The sequence below is a fragment of the Antechinus flavipes genome, chromosome 1 (genome assembly GCF_016432865.1).
Source record: "Antechinus flavipes isolate AdamAnt ecotype Samford, QLD, Australia chromosome 1, AdamAnt_v2, whole genome shotgun sequence".
In the NCBI taxonomy this organism is placed as follows: Eukaryota; Metazoa; Chordata; class Mammalia; order Dasyuromorphia; family Dasyuridae; genus Antechinus; species Antechinus flavipes.
Window position 1 is genome coordinate 192807897 of NC_067398.1, and position 23714 is coordinate 192831610.

At 35.2% G+C, this 23714-nt stretch overlaps 1 protein-coding gene across 1 annotated transcript in view; it reads left to right on the forward strand.

The window, feature by feature from the left end:
* Positions 1 to 19370: 19370 nt before the first annotated feature.
* CAMK4 (calcium/calmodulin dependent protein kinase IV) overlaps positions 19371 to 23714 on the forward strand; it is a 185682-nt gene continuing 181338 nt past the window's right edge. Inside the window, exon 1 of the mRNA XM_051994391.1 lies at positions 19371 to 19770. Coding sequence (XP_051850351.1) covers positions 19616 to 19770 — 155 coding nt within the window. The 5' untranslated portion in view covers positions 19371 to 19615. The remainder of the gene's footprint in view (positions 19771 to 23714) is intronic.

The window sequence follows — 23714 nt, forward strand, 5'->3', positions numbered from 1 at the left end:
TTTTTCAAGCTATAACACATCAGAAACAAATTAAAAGTAGAAGAATGAGAAGGAAAAGGAAAGAAACATGTATTAAGTGCCTACTATGATGGGCCAGGCACTATGCTAAGTTCTTACAAATATTATCTTATTTGATCCTCTCAATAATTTTGGAAAATAGGTACAATTATTATTCCCATTTTAATAATTGATGCAGAAAAAAAAATTAAGTCACTTAGCCAGGATCCTACTACTAATAAATAACTGAAGTTAGATTTCAACTCAAATCTTCCTGATTTTAGACCCAGCTCTCTATCTACTACATCATCTCATTGCCTATAGGTACTATTGAATGACAAATGATAGGGTCTTTTCAAAGATAAATAGCCCTACAGTCACTGACAGTATTTATTAATCAAAAAACAGGTATTAAGAAACTATAATATGTTAGACACTGAGAAAATTTCTAGAGATACTACAAGGGGAAAAGTTCTATTGAAATATGGTCATAGATTTACAAAATTTAGAGTTGGAAGGGACCTCAGAGTCTCTCAAGTCAGAAGTATACTTAAAAAGTAATATCTATTCCAATATTTCTACATGCTGACCTCTGTTGAAAGTGAACTTTGAAAAACAACCTATTCCACTTTTGAATGGCTTGTTAAAAAGTTGTTGTTTTCATGACATAAATCCATGTTTACTTCTTTGTAATTTCCATTCATCATTTCAGTTTTTGTCCTTTATTACCACATACTTTATGACAGGATTGTGTTTTCTCTAAGCCTTTTCTTCTCTAGGCTAAATGTCCCCAGCCCATTAACTAGTCCTTATATTGACAATGGACTCAAGGCCCTTTAAATTGTGTTTATCCAATTGTACTTAGGTCTTAAAAACTAAACTACACAACAGGGCAGAGCTTAGGAGGACTATAGAATTCTTATTTCTAGGTGCTCTGCTTCTCTTACTGGGCTTCAAAAGGAATGAGCTTTTTGGTTGAACCTTTCCCTTGCAGACACATTTTGCTTTTAGTTCAACAAAACTATCATACTTTTTCCAGACAAGCCACTATCCAGTCATTATGTCTCCCATAGCTTATATTTTTGAAATAGGTATAATTAGCCCCAAAGTAATACTTTTACATTTATCAATATTTAATATTATCTAATTACCTACAGTTCAATGATTTAGCTCAGATGTTTCTACACTGTGTCCAGCAGCACTTTCTAATGCAATTAAAAACAGCTTAAAAAGTAATTGGAATATTTTGATAAAATAAATAAAAATATATTATAACATAGACAATGTTAATTTGTGGTTTTCTAAGTCCGTATGCCAGGGGTCTCCATTTCAATTTGAGTTTGACATCACTGATATAATATATTCTTTTTTGGATCTTGATTCTGTTACCAAGTGTGTTAGCTGTCTATTTTGTCTATGAACTGACTATATCTGAAAGAACCATCTATGACTTATTCCAGTCATTGATAAAAATGTTAAAAAGTAGCACTGGGTCAACAAAAAATCCTGGGACAAGTCACTGGAAACTTCCTGCCAAGTTGCCCTTGAACCATTTTTTGTATTCAGCTATTCAACCAATTCAAAATGCATCTTTTTTCATAAGAATAATATGAGATTTATACTTAATGAAATGATTTGCTAAAATATAGGTAAACTATATTTACAAAATATGTCTCATCTATCAGTTTAGTAAGTCTTTCAAAAAAAAAAGGAAATAAGGTTAACCTGGTAGTTCTGATCTTGATAAGGCCATGCTGGCTCTTTGTAATCACTTTTTCCTTTTCTAGATGTTTACTAACAATCTCTTTAATGATCCATTCTAGAATTTCCCCAAGAATTAAGGTCTATCTCATTGGACTGTAGTCTATATACTATTTTGCTACCTTTCCCCATCCCGTTTTTAAAAATAAGGACATTTTCTCTTCTCCAGACTCTTAAGTATCTGTTTTCAATAATCTTCAAATAATGATGATGATAGCAATTATAACTTCCAGAGCCATATAACTTGAATTTATCAAGTATAAATAAATACTACCTTGTTATTTAGCTTGGTTATCAATTTTTTGTTGTCCCTTTTGTTCTATCATTTCCATCACACACACATCTACACACATATAATTACATATATATAAGAATATATTAAAGAATATATATTAGTTATATAAAATATACATATTTGAGACACACATGCATAAATATATGTGTGTATCCTTATAAATATATACATTATAAACATATAAACATTACAGCAAGAAGATGTTGCTTTAAAACAATCTACAAAATTTAATTTGCATTTTGTTAAATCAGTAGTAATTTAAAACATTTTTCATATGATTAGAGATAGCTTCAAACAGATTTAAAAAAAAAATTTCCTCCAGAAAAGTATGTTTAAAAAAATGTGCTTCAGTCTGCACTCAGACACAATCAGTTCTTTCTCTGAATATTATTTTCATCATAATTTCCTTCTTGGATCCATTGTTTTGATGAGAATAGTTATGTTATTCATCTTACAATATTGCTGTTACTTTGTACATAGTACATTTCACTTTGCATTAATTAATTCATTGGAAGTCTTTCCAGGTTTTTCTGAGAACTTTCTGCTCATCATTTTTTAGAGCACAATAGTATTCCATCATAATCTCAATTTACTTAGACATCCCCCAATTGATAGGTATACTCCTAATTTCCAATTTTTGCCCCCAGAAAAGAGCTATTATAAATATTTTTACATGTATTCCTTTTTATTTTTTTTAATCTCTTCAGAGATGCAAACCTAGTAGTGATATTGCTAGCTCAAAGAATATGCATGGTTTTATGACCTTTTAGGTATAGTTCCAAATTGCTCTACAGATTGGTTGGAGCAATTTACAACTTCACCAACAGTGCATTAATGTGTGATTTCCCCCACATTTTCTCCAACATCTGTCATTTTCCTTTACTGTTCTATTAGCCAATCTAATATATATGAGGTAGTACCTCAGAATTATTTAAACTTGTATTTCTCCAATTAATAGTGAATTATAACATTTTTCCTATGCCCGTAGCTAGCTGACAAAGCAAATTTAAACCATTTTTAGCAACCTTACTCAAGAACCAAATGCCCTGAAAATTTGATTCAGTTAGAAAACAATAATTCAGAAAGACAATAAAAATATTAAAACTAAAACATGGAGGAGAAATCAAAAGAAATGGAAATAAGAATTATTGTACTATCTGAAAAATCATGATCAGAAAAAAAGGTTTGACTATTTCAGGAAATAAGTAGAATCTACCCAGAACACTTAAAACCAGAGTGCAAAATAAAAATAGCAAGAATGTAGGCCACCTCTAGAAAGAAACTCCCAAATGAAAACTTTCTAAAGCCTCATAACCAAAATCCAGAGATTCCAGGTCAAAATAAAAATACTACAAATAGTGAAAAAGAAATTCAAGGGAAGTTACGATAAAGATCATGCAAGGTTGAACCATTGTCACAATTAAGAAAACAAGAGCTTGTAGTATGTTATTCCAAAAGGGGAGGGTTAAAAATGTACAGCACAGGACAACTTATCCTGAAAACTAAGTATAATCTTATAGGAGAAAATAATTGATCTCTAATGGAATAGGGGATTTTCTTTTTAAATTATTGTATTCTCAACTTAAGAAATAAAACAAGCATTTTCACAGCATAGTAGAATAGAAAAAAGGAAGATAATTGTACAGAAAACTACACATCTATTGTGTTTAGCTTGCTATTCCTTCTACATAGTTATAATAGAGTATTTTCAAGTATTCTAGTGAAAAAGAACTGATTAGATATTTGGAAATGGAAATGCAGGTGCTTAAGAGAAACAGAAAGGTACATATGTGCTAAGTGAGGCAGTACACTCTTATAAATTTTTTTTACACTTACTAATATTCTCCTCTCTCCCTCCCAATTACATGTAAAGATAGTTTTCAACTTTCATTTTGAGTTGCAAACTTTTTTCTTCGTTCCGCTCCAGAACAGCAAGCAATCTGGTATAGGCTATACATGTACAATTAGGTAAAACACATTTCCGTATTAGTCACATTGTGAAAAAAGAATCAGAACAAAAGAGAAAAACCATGAGAAAAAAAAATTTACAAAGTGAAAATAGTATGCTTAGATCTACATTCAAACTCTTTAAGTCATTTTCTAGTTGTGGATGATGACATTTACCATCATTAGTGTTTTGGAATTGTCTTGGATCACTGTATTCCTAAGAGCCAAGTCTTTCATAGTTGATCATCACATAATGTTGGTGTTACTTTGTACAAAGTTCTCCTGGTTCTGCTCACTTCACTCAGCATCAGTTCATATCTTTCCAGGTTTTTCTGAAATCTTCCATCTCTTATAGAACAATAGTATTTCATTATATTCATAAACTACAAGTTGTTCAGATATTCCAAAATGGATGAGTATCCTCTCAATTTTCGATTCTTTGCCATCACAAAAATAGTTGCTATAAATATTTTTCTACATGTCCTTTTTCCTTTTCTATGATTTGTTTGGGGTACAGACCTAGTAGTAGTAATATTGCTGGATCAAAGGGTATGCAGAATTTTATATTCATTTGGGCATAGTTCCAAATTGCTCAGTCTTCTAAATCTTACTACTGAAGAGGTCAAGGTTAATGAATTGCTTAAGCTCAGGAGTTCTGGGTTATGTGCTGAAAGCTAGAAAGGATGGATATTAATCTTCATTTTTCAGATAAGGAAGCAAACTAAGGGAGGTTCAAAGACTTGCCTAAGTTATATATGGTTAATACATTTTAAAACTGCCACCAGATTTTCTGTGTTTTCTCTTTGTATATATCTATTCATATATATTCCTATATATACATATATATTCCTATATGTATACATGTATATTCCTATATATACATATATATTCATATATATATATTCAAGATTTAGAGCTGGAATGGATTTCAGAAGACATCTAATCCAGCTTGCTCATGTTACAAATGAAGAAACTGAGTTTTGAGGAAATTAAGTGACTTCTCTACAGTCAAGCTGTCAAACTTTCATTTTAGCTGTCAGCTTTTCTTGGGTGTTGTATGATCTTAGTGGGAAAACTTTTTCCTTTATCCCTCCCCACACCAGTTATTTTTGAGCCAGCCATCTTTATGTTGCACACATTTATAGTACCTGAAGGTTAAGATGTAAGTCTAAAGTCTTTCTAGAGGGAATACAGCCAACTTCTAGATGGTGATTACATATAAAACAGAGATTTTGGAACCCAGAAAACACAGTGGGCCCACAGGAAAAAGAGACAAAACCCAGAGACTATGACAGAGAGCAAGGAAAGCCCTCAAACTATAAGTGGGTTAGTGAAAATGTCTTCCAGACTGCACTAGAGATAGGACCTGAGAAGGCCAATGTACCTCATTCAAAGAAGCACTTATATGAATTAAGAAAAGAAATATTAAACACAAATACAGAGTTCAATACAAAAACACCTTAAATTCAACAGGGAAACAAGTGGGGTCAGGAAGGAAAGAGAAAGCAGAGTCACAAACAAAATAGATTTTAACTTTAGATAACAGATCATAAGTGAAGATTACAAGAGCCAATGAAATTAGTGTGAGCTAGGTAAAGAGAGGAAAGAAAGTAGTCAAATCAGATCACTTCAAATGTGCATTATAATGATTCTTCCCATTCCATTCCTTGCCCCTGCCCCCTTCCTGCTTTTTTTTTTCTTTATAAAGAGGGTAATAGAGATTCCAGAAGGATAATTAGAAGAGGCTATGATGGAGGGAAAAACATAATTAACAAACATAATAACCATGAAAGTGAATCAGATGGATTTATCTATAAACTTCCCAAAATAAAAGCAGAATACAATATGTGATTCACAGAAAATAAATTTGAAGCATGAAGATTAACAGAATGTAAAATGAGAGGCTGAAGCAGAATTTGTTATACCTCAAGGGAATTTTAAAAATTAAGATAAACCATCATGATCTCTGACAGTATAAATAAATATAGGTAGAAGAAATAAGCAAGGAAATTGCATTGAATGAATAAATGAATGAATGAAAAAGCATTTATCAAGCACCTACTATGTGTAAAGTATTTTGACAAGGATTGAGAATACAATTAATTAAATTTTGGCAGTCCTTGATCTTTAGGGACTCAACTTTCTAATAGAGAAACACAACACATGTAGGAGATTTCAGGTACAATTCAGATGGAAAAGTTGAATGGTCTTTGGGGTGCAAAGCAGATAGTAATAAATCATCTTTAGTATCACTTCCTCTAACAAACCTTATTTATTTCTGATATTGAACCATTTACTGTGTCAAGAACTTTGATCTCCAAAAGTTTCTTTTATGTGTCTAGAGTTATTTAGGAAGTAGGGCTTGAGCACGTTCAGAAGAATTTTCCAGTTCTCATCTCTACAGGGATTACTCTTCTGGATAATGACTATGGAAACATGGCTGAACATGGGGACAGTGATCTGAGAGGTGCTGCTGTTCCTACAATTCTTGATCTCAGGGTCCTGGCCTTTCCTTCTCCCTCTCCTTCTCCTTCTCCTTTTCTGTTACTTTGTCCCTCCCATACTTTCTCCCCACCCTTGTCTTTCTCTGTTTGTCTGCCTATATACACATATATAGCTTCTCTTTATCAAAGTAAGCTGTAAATACTAAACAGTATGAATTATACAGATTTGAGTAGAAAGAATATATAAGAATAAACAAGTTCTTTAAAGAAGAAGCAAGAACAATGCAGAGTGGTATGGAAGGAGTCCACTTTGAACAGTCTTTAGGGTTGTAGGCAGTGGGGAATAAAAGGTATGTCAATATATCTTCAACTAGGGGGAGATCTATAATCTCTCATTCAGAAGTCTGAATTTGCCTCTTTCCCCTGTCTCTTTAGCTCTTCCAACAGTCTTTCTGATTTGGAAGTCTCTTCTCCATAGGTACATCATACCTCATATTCAGAAATCTTGGTCAATTATGAGAAACATCTTTCTTTGTAGTTATTCAACTCTCAACATCACAAGTCATTAATTTAAGATACTGTCCTGGAAATTAAAGTAACTCTGAGGTACCACCTCACACCTATTAGAATGGCTAATATGATAAAAAAGGAAAATGTTGGATGTTGGAGGATATATGGGAAAACTGGGACACTAAACACTGTTAGTAGAGTTATGAACTCATCCAACCATCAGAGAGTAATTTGGAACTATTTCTAAAGGAGTATAAAACTGCATACCCTTTGATCTAGTAATGACACTGCTAGGTCATATAGACACCCAAAAACATCCAAAAAATGGAAAAGGACCTATTTGTATAAAAACATTCACAGCACCTTTTTGTGTGTGTGTGTGTGTGTGTGTGTGTGTGTGTGTGTGTGTGTGTGTGTGTGTGGTGGCTAAGAACTGAAAATCAAAGGGATGCCCATAAATTGCAGAATGGCTATACCAGCTGGGCCATATGATTGTAACAGAATACTATTGTGCTATAAGAAATGACAAGCAAGATGATTTCAGAAAAATCTTGAAAGACTTACATGAACTAATGCATAGTGAAATGAACAGAATCTGAAGAACATTTCACACAATTATAGCAATATTATTTCATGAAAGACAGCCATTTTCAGCAGTACAGTGAACCAAAACAATCCAAAAGGGTAATGATAATAGCCATACTACCTGGCTCCAGAAAAAGAACTGATATTGATTGGATATAGACTGATGCATGCTATTTTTCACTTTCTCTCATTTTTTTCTTTTATTTAAATCTTTTTTTACAAAATGACTACTATGAATTCTCTGATTGCTCACTATCTCAAGGAGTGGGTAAGGGAGGAAGAGAGGGACAGATAGAATTTTGAACTCAAAACTTTAAATAAAAATGTTTTTTAAAAAGAAAAAAAATATGCCCCCAATAGGCTAGGGATGAGATCTTATTGGCCTTGGGTTCCCCCTCCCCCTTTTAAAATTAGAGATTAAACTAACTTTAGGCCATTCTAGTATATCCTCAATCAGAACACTGTCAAGTTTCTGGATATCTTCTTGTGAAGTCCTGGATTAGATAGAGAAGTTTTGTGAACAAAATTGCTGTCCAGGCCTCCCTTTTATTAGAAAAATTAACTTAATAACTACTGCAAAATGAGGTCCCATATTTTGAAGGATGTGATATTTTAATGTAGCCTGCCCTCTTTTTGATGTCCTTAACTAATTATGAGGCTTTAAGTTTTCTAGGCAGAGATATTAAAGAAGCAGGGTCCCCTTGGTCAATTATAGTATCCAAAGACTTTAATGTACAATTTTTTTCTCTTTTTTTCTTAAGGCTTTTTAATTTTCAAAACATATGCATGAATAATTTTTCTTTTTTTTATTATAACTTTTTATTGACAGAACCCATGCCTGGGTAATTTTTTTACAGCATTATCCCTTGCACTCACTTCTGTTCTGATTTTTCCCCTCCCTCCCTCCACCACCTCCCCCAGATGGCAAGCAGTCCTTTACATGTTGAATATGTCACCGTATATCCTAGATACAATATATGTGTGCAGAACCGAACAGTTCTCTTGTTGCGCAGGGAGAATTGGATTCAGAAGGTAAAAATAACCTGGGAAGAAAAACAAAAATGCAAAGAGTTTACATTCATTTCCCAGTGTTCTTTCTTTGGGTGTAGCTGCTTCTGGCCATCATTGATCAATTGAAACTGAGTTAGATCTTCTCTGTCGAAGAAATCCACTTCCATCAGAATACATCCTCATACAGTATCGTTGTTGAGGTATATAATGATCTCCTGGTTCTGCTCATTTCACTTAGCATCAGTTCATGTAAGTCTCTCCAAGCCTCTCTGTATTCATCCTGCTGGTCATTCCTTACAGAACAATAATATTCCATAACATTCATATAACCACAATTTACCCAGCCATTCTCCAATTGATGGGCATCCATTCATTTTCCAGCTTCTAGCCACTACAAACAGGGCTGCCACAAACATTTTGGCACATACAGGTCCCTTTCCCTTCTTTAGTATCTCTTTGGGGTATAAGCCCAGTAGAAACACTGCTGGATCAAAGGTTATGCACAGTTTGATAACTTTTTGAGCATAGTTCCCAATTGCTCTCCAGAATGGCTGGATGTGTTTCACAATTCCACCAACAATGTATTAGTGTCCCCGTTTTCCTACATGCCCTCCAACGTTCCTCATTACCTTTCTCTGTCTGAATAATTTTTCAAAATTAACCTTTGAAAAAATTTGTGTTCCAATCCCTACCACATCTCCCACACCCTCCTCTAGATGGCAAGTAATTCAATATATGTTAAACATGGTAAAATATGTATATTAAATCCAATATATGTATATATATTTATACAATTATCTTGCTGCACAAGAAAAATCAAATCCAAAAGGAAAAAAATGAGAAAGAAAACAAAATGCAAGCAAACAACAATAAAGGAGTGAGAATACTATGTTGTGATCCACATTCAGTTCCCACAGTCCTCTCTCAGGGTGTAAATGGCTCTCTTCGTTACAAGATCCCATTGTACAAACTTGATGGTGTTAAAGGAATTTTTGATTTCCTTTTATTTTTCAGAACACAGAGGAAGGTTCTCAACTCTCCCTGACTTCTTAGACTTCTTCTCCTCAATCAGTCTATTTGTGAATCTTCTAAACTGTAATTTAATTTGTAACCTGATTTAATTGACCTATAAAATTTGATGAAGTTTTCTTATAGAATGTATATGATTCCAGCTTTGTTTAATTAAGCTTTTTCAACTTTTATGACATTGAAGGAAGTATGGGATCATGTATCTATATTCTCCAACTTTTATGGCCTAAGAGGAATGTATATAAGATTGTAATATATAAAATAATTATTTTTCTGTAATAATTTTCCTTGTGAAGGTTCAATTTTTTCCTAAGGTCTGAACCTATGCTTGAATATAATAATAAAAATTCAAGTTTTGACCTTCATAATTTCTGGATTCAAGTAAATATGTATTTGATAGCAATTACCCACCACATAAACTGGAAATATTTCTCACATAAAAAAGGGAAGGGTAAAAAAAATCATCTTTGGAAAGGGAGAAGGGAGCGGAAAGAGGAAAAAACATTTGGAACTCAAAATCTTATAAAAATTAATGCAAAAATTTTTCTTGACATGTAATTGGGGAAAAATACTTAAAAAACAAACAAACAAGCTACTGTTTCCTGTACCCATCTCACACACATTCAGTCAGTTCTCTTGAAAGCACAAAAGCTAAGCTATCACGAACAATACTATTGTAATTAGTGATGTGTCCCATAGATGCTTTGGGCTTTAATGACAAAGGACTGAAAAGTATGCCTCTGGAAAGATTAGAAGCATTAATTGAGGAGCAATAACATTTCAAGAACCAGTCATTGTGGGTGTGTATTTCTGAAGTGATGTTGAAGTAAAATAAACCAGTGACATATGACTGTGTGTGTCTTGGTTTTATTTCTGTTTTGAAAGGAAACAAAACATTTTCCCCTACAGATAAAAATTCAGAAGTGGAAGGGGTTATTCTCAATTCATTTTAGTAAAGACTGAGCTCATTGTTGGGCTGCATAATAGCCTCATGCCACCTCAATCCATTTTCTTGAACTCACACTTTCCTAGTAATAGTCAAGTTTTAGGTCTATAATGCTAACTCTTGTTCTGGTCTTGGCCTTAAATTTAAGGTAAAAAAATCATGACAAATGCCAATAAGTTATCTTTTAACTAATTTGCTGGTTTAAAGATTTTGCCTTTATTGCCTTTCTCACATCAAATGCTCACAATTAATTAAATTAGAATATTCTACTATAGTTTGTCATTTGATAGGATGTTAATTAAAAGTCTCAATTTGAAGGAAACTTGTTCTGGTTTGTCTTTATTGTGTTCTGTTGCTAAAACAATAACATCTTGCATCTGTATATTGCTGATTCTCAAATAAAAACAAAATCAAACCCCCCTTTTCCTTATTCCAGTAAGGGAATGAATGAATGGCACTTGGTCCTTTAGCTAATAAAGAAAAGTCACAAAATTCTAGAATTTCAGAGTTGGAAGGGACCTCAAAAACCATCTCATCTAATACCTGAAAAGTATCCTTTCTACAACAAACTCAATGTATTCATTTCTTTGATGTCTACCAATGAGGGGGAGGTTGTCATTTCATTCCATTTTTGTACAACATTAATTGTTTATCTTTATGTATCACAAAGGTTTCCTAGGAACTACTTGACTAAGGCCACAGAACTGATGACTTTTGTCAGTCTTTTTCCTTAACCTGCCCTAAGGTTTATCTCAGATTTGTGGCCTGTCTTCTCAATAAGACAATTAGGCTCCACATAGTTTTACTTCCCCTCCCACCTCAGACTCTAATGAATGATTTCATTTCTGGCACTAATCTAGGGGTTCTTAACCATAGACTCATGAACTTTTAAAAAAAATTAATTTTGCTAATTCTGTTTTCCAATACAATTGATTTCCTTTGTAATCATATATGTTTTATTTTATGAATTTAAATACATTACTCTGAGAAGGCATCCATAGGGTTCACCAGACTGCCAAAGGGTCCATAACAATAAAAGTTAAGAACCATTGTGTCTAATCTAAGGAATCCTCACTAGCAAGGGGAATGATTGTCAACATGATCCTCAGAATTGAGATTTATCTAAAATACTCACTGAATGGTTAAGTGATTTGCCAAGTCCAAGAACCCTGGTCTTTTCTAATGTCTAACACATTAACATCTTTAACTTTCAAACAAATAATCAGTTATGGACAGAAAGGGGAGAGCTTCTTTTATCTCTTTAAATGTATAGACAGATTAATGTTTATTTTTTGTAATAGCAAATTCCCAGAAGGCAGAGATCTAAACTTAATATGTTTAAGTAAATAGTACCCACTTCTCTGAGAAGGAGCTCTTTGGTGAGGATTATGATGAAGATGATGATGTGCTAATATAGCAACCAGGTTTCACAGAGAAGAAGAAGGAAATGTTGCTTAGCAACTAGAAGTTCCAGGCAGGAAAATTCTTAATTCTGCAATGATAAAATAATAAGCATGAAAGGCAAGAAAGCATGTGCTTAAAAAATTAAGGATCCTGGAGTACCATTCTTGGTGAGTGAAATCCAGGAAAAAATCTGGTGCTTATTATTTCCTTGGATTTTTTCATGAAAATCAGGCTACATTTTTATATGCATGAAGTGAATGGAGGAACTTGGCCTTATTAATTTCTTTGCTTCTGCCACTTGAAAGATCTCTGTGAATTTGACTTTATTGATCAGTATGAATCACAAAAATCGCTAAACTGAATAGATTAGCTGTTGGGTCTTGTTTTACCTGGGACATATAAGTGTGAGCTTGGATTTAAAATGATGGATTCTTTGCTATTAATGTATGATAGTTTTAAAACCTGGTTTTGATATGATGAAATCTTTGGGCTTTATGAAAAAGTTTAATCTAAAATATTTTAAATCTCAAATTCTGAATTTTCCTTGGTAAAAAATACTTACTAATTAAGAATTTTCTCCTCTTTGAAACTTTTTAGTGAAAACTATTCCCCCCAAATCAAACTCTTTTGTTTTAAAGATGAAACTAAAACTAAACTCTACTAAAGCTTATACAATCAAGATAAGAATATTTTATATTTATTATATTAACACGAGAGTGTAGAGTAAGACAGGTGGGAATAAGAAGCAAAAAACAAAGAATAAAGAAACAGGAAACATGTTAATGTGGTAAAAAGAGTAAGATATAGACTATACTAGTATAGAACAAAAGGAGATACAAATATATGTCAGGAAATGCCTGACAGAAGTTAGATTAGACAGAAGAACAAAGCCTATACTTAGCTGAAAAATATAAGCAAAAAACTAAAAAGTGTAGAAAGTGTAGTTTCATGAGAAACTACATGAGAGCCCATGTCAAAGAGACTCAATAGGTATTCAAACTAAATTTTAGAAGGTGTTTAAGAAATAATGACATAATTGTTGAAAACTCACTAATGCCCCCAAACCATTTTCATCGGCCAGCTGAAATCCATCTGAAAATGCCTAACTCTTGGCATTATTTTGCCTATAACATATATTTAAACAAGACAGCATATTTTGTATTGGAAAATCTAATGGTATGCTTCTCATCATGTCTGTCTAAGAATGGTTATTTTACTAAGAGGGATATAAAAAAATCTCCCCTTTACACAAGGTAAGTAGTTCTGAGAATGGATTTTTTTTTTTTTTGGTTTACTTATGTTTGCACATCTGGAATGGATACTAGATCTGGATGAATAATGACAAAGTTGAAGAGTGATTTGTTCCAGTGCTCTTCAGCATCCTCTCAGGTGCTTCTAAAGGCAGCTATATAATTCAGAGATCTTTTAGTGCCCTGTTACATAGCTAGAAGTGCAGCTTCTGCAACACCCAGATGATTTTTCAGCAAAGCCAGGAAAAGGCTTACAAGTCTATAAAATGTGAGAGGGATAGAGAAAGATTACTCTATAGTAGTTTTCAAACTTTTGGGTTTCAGAACTTCTTTATACTTTTGAAAAATTATTGTGACTCTTCTACCCCCAAGAGCTTTTTTATGTAATTTATATTTCTTAATATTTATCTATTAGAAATTAAAATATCTTAGTATTATTATGAAAACTTTTGACCTCAAGGAATCCCTAAAAGGATTTCAGGAATGTTAGGGATGTCTCTAGGGATACTTGGACCACAATTTGAGAACTACTTCTCTACACTCACAAAGGTGAATGTTTATCTTCCTTTTCTATACAATGGAAGAGATAAGCTGACTAAAACATTTTCCCTTGAAGAATATGTATCTTAAGTTAAATTTTGGCTTGTCATAATCTACTTAATAATGATAATGATGATGATTAGGATAATACTTTAGTACTTCAAAAGATGAATGATTTAATTGATATGAATATTCCCTCTACTAAATGCAAACACTGCTATCAAAACCCCTTCCATTCTTAAACACATATACACACATACCCATAGTATGTAGCAAAGCCTCAGTAGTTGATTATGTAAGTTGCTATTAACAAAAATAATCATCACCTTGTGGTGAACCTTCTGGTAAATGAATTTTTCCAATACTCCAGCTCATCAAGCAGTCAATCAACAAGCACTTATTAAACACTTACTATGTGTAATATTATGTGTTAGACCCTTTAATAAAAATGTCTTTATCTTGAAGGAATTTACATTCTTTTTGGGGACATAGAGTGTTTATACATAGATGAGTAAAAAACAAGGGAGTTTCAGGATGGAGAGAAAATAAAGTAGGGATGGAGGGGAATCAAAAAAACAGTATCACAGAGGAGATGGCATATGATCTACAGATATATCTGATCTAAAGAATTCTAAAAAGGCAGAGATGAGGAATGAATACATTCCATTCATGATCCAACTGCAATGACTATCATTGGTCTCTTTGAGCCAAATAGGATCTTTAGAGTTTATCTTCTGTTGTTACAACCTTTTAGAAGTCAAACTCCTTTTCATGGCATGATGAGGTATTGGTGGAGGACAACTTTACTAAAATATTACTGGCATTTATAAGCACTTTCAAACTTTTTAAAGTGTTTCAGATGTATTTCTCACAAAGCATTTAGTATTAATCGACTATTCAGATGATTAAGTATGTTTGCCATTATAGAAACATGTAACATATGTTCTTTCTTAAAAATAATCATTTTGAAATCTCCATTTTAATAAGATGGATACTGAATTTATAAGAATGGTAGATTGAAAATACAAAGGGAATTTTCTAAAGGAAATTATAGAGAAACTTATTAATGCTTTTATCAGGTTCCAACTGTAAATTGCAATCAGGTCTGCTCTCACCTCTGTACTAAAGAAAGGAAGTCTTCTATATCAGAAGGAGAAAAGGCTTTCCTCAAAACTTCTTTAATATACCCTCCTTGCTAAAAATTTGTATCAGATATAAGCAAAAATTTGCTTACCTAGGTATCTGAATGGAGCAACTAATACTCTTATGCATGCTCTTAACAGCTGCACACAGAAATGATGTAACACATAATTAGGTAGCATCACTCCACCAATTGGAGAATTAGGGGGGGATGGTGTTTGCTCCTTTGTGTTCTGTTTCCACAACGAGAAAGAACAAAATTTGTATTCAGAAAACTGCCCCACCATATGCTTAAAGCAATGTCTTCATTTCTGCCAGCACAAGGCAACTTTCACTTTCTGCTGCTTGCCCATTTGTAGAACCTCTAGTGCAAAAGAGAACAAGCTACCATTTGGTATCAGATTTACTATATCCTGCTCTGCTGTTTTCCTGTCTAATCTTTAACCTTTTGAGGGAAGAGGAGTTGTAAAAGACAGCCTCCCATATGACCATCTGTTTGCCTTCCATCTCATATTGTGCTTGCCTTCAGCCCAATCTCCAACCTCTGTGGGGAAGAAGAATGGTTCCCTTTCCTCAATTATGAACATTCTCATACCTGGTCCTCCCCGCCATATGCCAGTGATCCCATAGATTATCCAAACCGCATTTCCCATATCATTGCTTTCTTTACTTTCCCAATCCTCCTATCCAAAAGTTCCTATTAAACCCCACCTGCAATTCTCACTGTGTTCACTAAAATGTCTCTTCCATGGGCAACAGAATTGCCTTCATCTTTTCCTATCCTATTCTATCTATTAGCTATTACTGAACCTTGGCTTCCCCCTGATGATGCAGCCTTTCTGACCACTCTTTCCAATACTAGGTGTAGTCATTTTCATTTTCCTTGCCTCACTGGCCAAAGAAGAATAATACTTCTAGCTCCCCATTGCTATTTCCAGATTCTCCTCCTATATCCTTTCTTTTTCCAAGGTTCATGCTATTTATATCTGCCACTCAACTAAAACCCTGGTAGCTGCTGTCTATAGGTCACTCCTCCTTTATTCCCTTCCTTCTCCTCTCCTCCTCCCAGCCCCATCACTCCATTTCTTTCCTCAATGAGTTTATCACATAACATACAATTTTTCTCTCCTCCTTAATTCCTGCCTTCATAATAGAGAACTTGAACATACATACTGCTTCCTCCTCAAATTCCCTAATCACTAAGTTCCTGAACCTACTTTTCTCTCAGGAGTTAATTTCCCACTTTACCTTAGTCACACACAAAAATGGTCACGTTCTTAATTTTGCTATTACCCAGAAATGTCTACCTATAGATTCAAGAATCTCTAATTTCTTCTTCCCCTCTCCCTTCCATTACAAAACTCTACTCTTCATCTCCACTGTGACTTCCAGTCCCTTGATTCCACAATTATTTCTAAGGCCATCTCTCCTGAACTAATCACTCTCTCCTCCCACTTTTCTCCGTTTGGGGAACCAAATCAACTCTGTCCTGTCCTCATCTCTTGAATCCTTAGTCCTTATAGCATATCACTGATTAGTCCCAGTCAAACACCAGTCTCGGAACATTCCCACCATTTATCATCTTCATTCCTATACACATGCTGTAGAATGAAAGTGGGGAAAATCATTCAATCATTCTGACTGGGAATCCACTACAGATTTATATTATGCAACCTCAAGCAGGCCCTCAATCCTACTACATATTTCTTATCAATCTATTATCCCACTTTCCATAGTAGCTTTTCCATATCTCTTCATCCTTCTCCAAACATCCCATATTTTTCCTCCCTTCTCTCTCAACTGAGAAACTTGACTCATATTTTACCAAAAAAATTGAGGCCATTTACCATGAACTCCTTCTCCCTTCTTCCTCAGTTCCTTTAAATTAGACGCTTTCTCCCTCCTTCTCTTTGACTCCATCTCACATAATGAGTTGGCCATATTCCTTACCAAAGCTAATCCCTCCAACTGCTGAAGAGATCCAATTCTATCTTGTCCTTTTCAGCAGATATCCTCCTTGGTTATCCTTCTTTTATTTTAAATCATCATTCCTTGCTTTGTCTCATATCTTACTGCCCACAAGCTTCCCTATGTCTCCACTAACTTGAAAAATCCTTAGTTGATCTCTCCCTTCCCATGAACTATCATTCTAGATCTGTTCTGCCTTTAACAGTTAAAATCCTTGAATAAAGAATCAATAATTGCCTCCACTTTCTCTTTTCTTAAACTTTTACACTCCGGATTTTGACATATTTCACTGAAACGTCTTTTTTCAAAGTTACTAATGATCTCTTAGTTGCCACTAACTAATGGTCTTTTCTCAATCTCAGTTCTGGACCTTTTTCTTTTCTGTCCTCCATACTAGAATCCTCTTCTTCCTATTGACTTCCCTGGCTTCCTTTCAGTCCTTTAAAATCCCATATCTTACCGGAACCTTTCCTCAAACCCTCTTTTTTTTTTAGTGCCTTTCCTTTATTAATTATCTTTATTTATTCTGTATATTGCTTTTCTCTATATAGTAATGTGTGTGTTTTATGTATGTATATGTATATGTGTATTGATTTGACTAAATTCACAAATGATTTCTCCCTGCAAATTGATGTGATTTGCAATTCTTAATCTGTAAGTAGGGAAGCAGACTTTGATTAAATAACCGAGCTATTCATTATCGACAAATACTGATATTTTCTAAAAATAATCCAAAATACAGACAAATGCAAAACATTGCTGAATTTGTGAATCCATTATCCACTGCACATCAATCCACATCAATAAATAAAATAATAAAACAAATATAACAATAATAGTCCAGTTAGTTATCCCTCACAGCCGCTGCCATTCCACAATTAGAGCAAATTTATCAAAAGACCAAAAAAAAAAAACCAAACCCCACCTATTTTTACCAGTGGAGCAAGAAATTTTTCAAACAAAGCAAAAGCCAAAGACTGGGGGAACAAACTAGGCTTGTGCAACTGATAATTTCACAGGGAAGTAGAAAATTTGACAAAATGAAGATTGAAGATAGTTCCGAGGGAAGTCATAGAAAAAGAATAAAAACCTTGAATGAAAAAAAGGTTTAGGATTATTTATCTAGGAGAAAATGCAGGGCAAGAAGTCACTTAATAGTTGTCTTCATGTATTAACAGCTATTCTTAGTATACTCAAAGTATACTCAAAGAAGGAATGGTTTTAAAATGAAGTATGAGCGATTTAGGTTCAACAAATATAAGGAAGAATTTCCTGATTGTGAAATAACCTTTTAAATAGATTTTGGAATAGGTCTCAGTATATTATTTTCTCTGAAGGACTTTAAATATTGAATTCTTTTTTATCTGTGGCAGCTTATGAGTAGATCTGTCTGAAGCCGGGGAGTTGGGGAAATGACTTCTGAAGGTTCCATCTAGCCCTGTGATTCTGAGCCACTTCTTCCTGCTCTGGGATAATGAAAAGACACAGTTTAAGGAGAGGCCCTAGAAGAATCCAGAGAAGAAAATAAGAGCAGCTGCATCACACAGTACTTATTAGACTATCAAACTATAGGTGAGTCAGGTCACCTTCCTCTAAAGCAGGGTTTCTTGAACTTTTCCCACTCCTACCTCTTTTCTCTGAGAAATTTTTATGTGACCTATATAAGTGAATAAAATAGATATACAAATCAAACCTTTACCGATGATAACTAATAATTTCTCTACCCACACATTCAGTTAAAAGACTCCATATAGGGAAGAGAACCACAGTTTAAGAAGTTGGATCTAAGGTACACCCTGGAATTTGAGGGGAAGAAGATCACTGCCCTTTGAGGAGGGGAGTGGCCACTACCCCTCAGAATCTCCCAAGCAAATGCTTAGTCAGCTGGAGCAGGAGAAATGGAATAGGAGGGACCCTGGAACTAGAGCCTCTTGGGTCACAGTATCAGCATCAGAGGGTTCCACTCTTCCTCCTGGTGTCTCCAACGCCATTCTGGCTTCCTCAGTAACTTCTATACCATCCCTTCAGTGCCTTATTTTTTTCAATTACTGTAAGAGTGACAACTCCCCTTTCCAAGTAATTGGACTTGGGGTTCATGCTATCACTGCTTTATGTGGAGGAATGGAGGGAGGCAGAAGGGGAAAGAAGAAAAGAGGAAGAGAGAGAGGGAAGAAGTAAGGAAGGAAGGGGAAAAAGTAAGAAATAGGGGAGAGAGAAGAGATAACACTTCCCCTCTTTTCCCCCCTCTTCTAGTCTTTCTGCTCTCTTCCATCTCTGCTTTTTGTTTAAACCTCCCTCCTCCCCTTTCATCCTCCCCGCACTACTGCCTTGGCTTTGGTCTAGATAACTGAATTTTTTTTCTTCCTCCTCCTCCTCCTTCTCTTCCTCCTCCTCCTTCTCCTCTTCTTCCTCCTCCTCCTCGTCTTTCTCTTCTTCTTCTTGCTCCTCCCTCTTAGTCCCCCTTCCTCCTCCCCCTCCTTCTGTTCCCCTCCCTTCTCCTCTTCCTCCTCCTCCTCTCCTCCTCCTCCCCTTTCCTCCTCTCCTCTCCTCTCCCCTTCTCTCTCCTCCTCCATCTCTCCCCTCCCCTCGCTCCCTCTGCACCCTTGCACTCCAGAGAAGAGCTGCTGTGTGAGAAGAGAGTGTGGAAGAACAGGAGGAGGAAGAGGTGGCCGCGGTGGGTGTGGGTGTGTGGAAGGACACGGACTTGCTTCTCGTTCTTGCTCTTGCAGTCAGCGAGGGAGCACAAGGAGACCTGGTGAGCGGCAGTGAGCGGAGTCCTGCTAGGAAGATGCTGAAAGTCACCGTGCCCACCTCTCCTTCCTCCTCCAGTTCTTCCTCGACCACCTTGACTGGGAGCACCTCGGCCACTCCCGACTATTGGATCGACGGCTCCAATAAAGACTCTTTGGATGATTTCTTCGAGGTGGAGACGGAGCTGGGACGGTAAGAAGGAGGAAGAGGAGGAGAAGGAGTGTGTGTGCCTGGGGGTGGGAGTGGGGATGGGGGAGGGCAGGGTGGGAAGGCTGGGGGGGCAGAGGCAGGAGAGCTGGCCGACTGCAGAAAATCGGGTATTCTGTCCCTCAGTCTCTGTTGGCTTCTCTGACTGCCGTAGCTTAGCAAAACCAGACAAGCCGCTCCCGGCAGTGGGCAGGTAAACAAATGGGAAGGAGGGAGTGTGCATGTGTGGTTCAGGGGGTCACAAGCTGAAGGGAGCCTCCCCATTTTCTGGTTTTCAGGGACACTGACTTCCCTTTTCCTTCCATATCATCATCATCATTGTCATCATCATAGCAATTTATTCCCTCAATAGAATTAACTAAATTTCGACCGGACACTTCTTGGTCAAGATTTTTTTCCTGCAGAGGAAATTTAGGATTGCTGTAATAGTACAGAGCAGTGTTACAGCTATACGCCATCCCTATTCTCCCCAGCAACCTCCAGCCCCAGCTTCTTTTCAGACAGCTTTTTCTTCCACTTTTGAACCCCACTTTGTCATCCACCCTACTTCAAGACTACATACTACAATTCAGGACTACAACCTACTTGAGCGTCCTTTTGACTTGGGCATGGGAGGAGTGGAAATATGACAAAAATGTTAAAATTTGATTCCCCTCCCCCTTGCCCCATCTTGCTCTCTAAATTAAGTGACATTGGAAATTAAACTTAAATACCAGTTTCCTTGCAATGGCTGTTCAGGAGTAGATAGGAGAATGAATCAGTTACAAGAGTTTGTGGCAGAATAATAATCCAGTGGTGCTCAAAGGGTCTGCATGAGTGATCATTAATGAGAAGGGTTTTATCTATTCTTTCATGTATTGTACTTACTTATTTAAATTATGGACTATGCAATGCTCCTGATCTGATGTTTACAGTGGCCTAAGACTTTTGTTATGGAACTGGTGCTATATGCTATGGTATTTTTATATTCTAGATTCTTTTTTTTTTTTTTCTCAGAATGGGGGAAATTCATTTAAGAATCAGATCCTTTATTGTGGGAAAATCTAAAGATAAAAAGTTGTTGGTTCTTTTTGGTTTTCATACTCAATGATGCCAGGAAATTCCACTGGGGGTGGGAATGGGGGAGGGTAAGGAGTTTAGCTCATAGAGATTTTCGTTTTTCTATTGGTAAAAGTTCTAAACTCGATTTTGAAATCTGAACACTGTGTGCAAGGATTCAGAGGACCTTTCCTCCAATTGCTTCTCTTTCATTCTTCCTCCTTTCTCCTTTCTCAAACCTAATCAAATTGAAAAGCTTTATTTGATTACTCTTGAAATTAAAGGAATAATTGTTAGTTACCAAATGTTTCCAAATGTTCAATATTATAAAATGAAGCATGCAGGTCATTGAATGAATTTTTAAAAAAATATCACCAATATGAAAGATAGGTAAATTAGAAAAATAATTTTTATTTGAGTAGCATAGAGTTCTTGCTTTAACACCTTATCCTTGTGTAATCATGGGCAAGTCATTTAACTTCTGCTTCACACAACTCTTAAGATTTATAAATGAGGGAGCTTCCACACTGGGAATTTCTCCTCTGAAGAAATTACAGGTAGAGACTCTTCCTTTACTGGTATCTCAGTGCTGTTCCTCCACCTAAAAGTTGGGAAATATATATAATAAAATAACATAATTTTGTAAACAGAAAGGTAGTCTGGGTTGCTATGCAAACAATTAAACTTTTAATTAAACAGTCTACTTTCTTTTTTTTTTTTGTTGTTTGTTTGTTTGTTTGGCATCTTAAAAATTGTTAGATCCTTAAGGAAATTACTGTAATCGGGTCAGAGGCCATTCCCAGTAGTAAATTTATCTGCCTTTCAAAATATATTTCATCTTAAATCTGTTATTACTGTACTTCAAATCGCCATATGTGACTATATCTATGGTATCTAAGCCTAGGGGAAATAAAATAATTTTGAAGATTATATTGAAACTTATAAGTCAAAGAAAGAATATGATTGGATATTCATAAAATGAAATTTTGGACATTTTTTAAAAGAGCAAAATGTTGCAATAATGCTATAATTAGTCATGTGACAAATTTCCTTTTAATTATACAGTGAATTCAGGCTGAATCAACCAGTTTCAAGCTCTTGCTTTAACCAAACTGAACCAACTGATTGCCCATGGACCATCTCATATACTGTCTGATATGATATAGTTCCAAAGTATAATTCTACCTTTTAGATGACAGAGAAACAAATTATTTAGAGTTAATTAGAAGTAATTTATAGTTATCTTATAACTTATAGTCTTTATATTATAAAGTAGTTTTTTTTTGAGTATTTCCCTTCAAAATGTATCACCCCCCAAAAAGCCCCCAGTCTGTTCTGAATATTATATTTCTGTTAAGAGAACTTCACTATAAGGATAGGTACAGGAAATTAGGAGAAGTTGATTTTTGGAGGTTGTATTTACATCAGTCATGAATTTTCTACTTCCTTGATATGTGCTCTATGACCTAGAGTATGGCAGCAATAGAAGAGAATTAGTAATTCTGTCATTTGCATGAAGTGATAATGAAGCTTCTTTTCTCTTTTAAAGAAGTGTTAGTCTACCTAATTAGTCAGCAAAAATTTATTAAGACTTAGTATGGAGGAAAGTAAGTCAGAAAACTATTAGGCTTCCTCAAATTTCCCTCTAAATAACTTAAAATAATGCCTCAAAGTAAATGTTGCTGCTCCAGAAATAATTAAAAGTCAGGGTTGCAGCTGGCCAGCCTTGGCTTGGGAAGAGGTTAGGAAAAATTTAACATCCAGGGGAAATGCTCGTCTGATTGAAGTGCAGATACCAAGTCTCAACAAGCAGTAAGCCCCAAGGTCTTGTGCTTTCCCATTTTAGGCAATGTGGTGATTGGTCAGCTGATCAGGAAAAGATTGTGGGATCCTCCATTGGTGCTGGATGGTGTCCCAGCTTCTGAACAGATGGGGTCCCAGGCTGTGACTCTGAAGTTCTAAAACCAAAGAGTAACATAGAAATAGAAAATGAAAAAAAATCCACTAACCATTGTCTGACAAAGATGCCAAAATAGAAACTTTTGAGAACATATATACATTTCCCAGGTATAGGAGAAAACATTACAAGCAATTAGAAACAATTTAAACATTGTAGAACAATAGTGAATGTGACCACTGTGCTAGCACCCAGGATACCTTAGAATCAGCCAGAGTCAGGATTAGCAAAAGTCCTTAGTCTTTATTCTTGGTCTTTAGGGGTAGAACTGAAAGGGATGGAACTGTAGGATCTCTGCAAACTCCTCCTTCTTTGACCACTGCCAAAGTGACTCTGGCTAGTCTTACTCCACCTCTTAGTCCCTCCTACAATCTTCTGTATATACCAATCATCGAGCCAGCATAGGATAGTGAAAAGGGCCATTTTCCAAGCATATACCCATAGAGTATTGTCCAATCGGTAGTTAGCCTCAAGTGCTCAGTTGTCTTAACCTCAGTTCATCAATTCAAGAGTGTCAGCCCTCTACAACTGAGGATAACATACAATTTTGCAGCTTGTACATTAAATGTGGAATATAATATTCAGAAGAGCAAAGAAGTTTGATATACAGTCAAGAAATCTGGCAAAACTCAGTGTAGTTCTGCAAGGAAAAAAATGGGTATTTAGTGAACTAAAGAACTTTTAGGTATTTTTGAGAAAAAGACCAGAATTGAATAGAAAATTTGACTTACAAGAATCATGAAAAACAGAATAATCATGAAAGACTAATTATAAGGGATTTAATAATGTTACACTGTTAAATGGGAAAATGATATTTGTAACCTGAAGAATGTTGCTATTATTAGGGTAGTTCAAAAGAGCATAAGATCAAAGGCTTGAGGATGAGTTGATAATGATAGGATTATTTTTTTAAATAAAATTTGTTAGGGAGAGA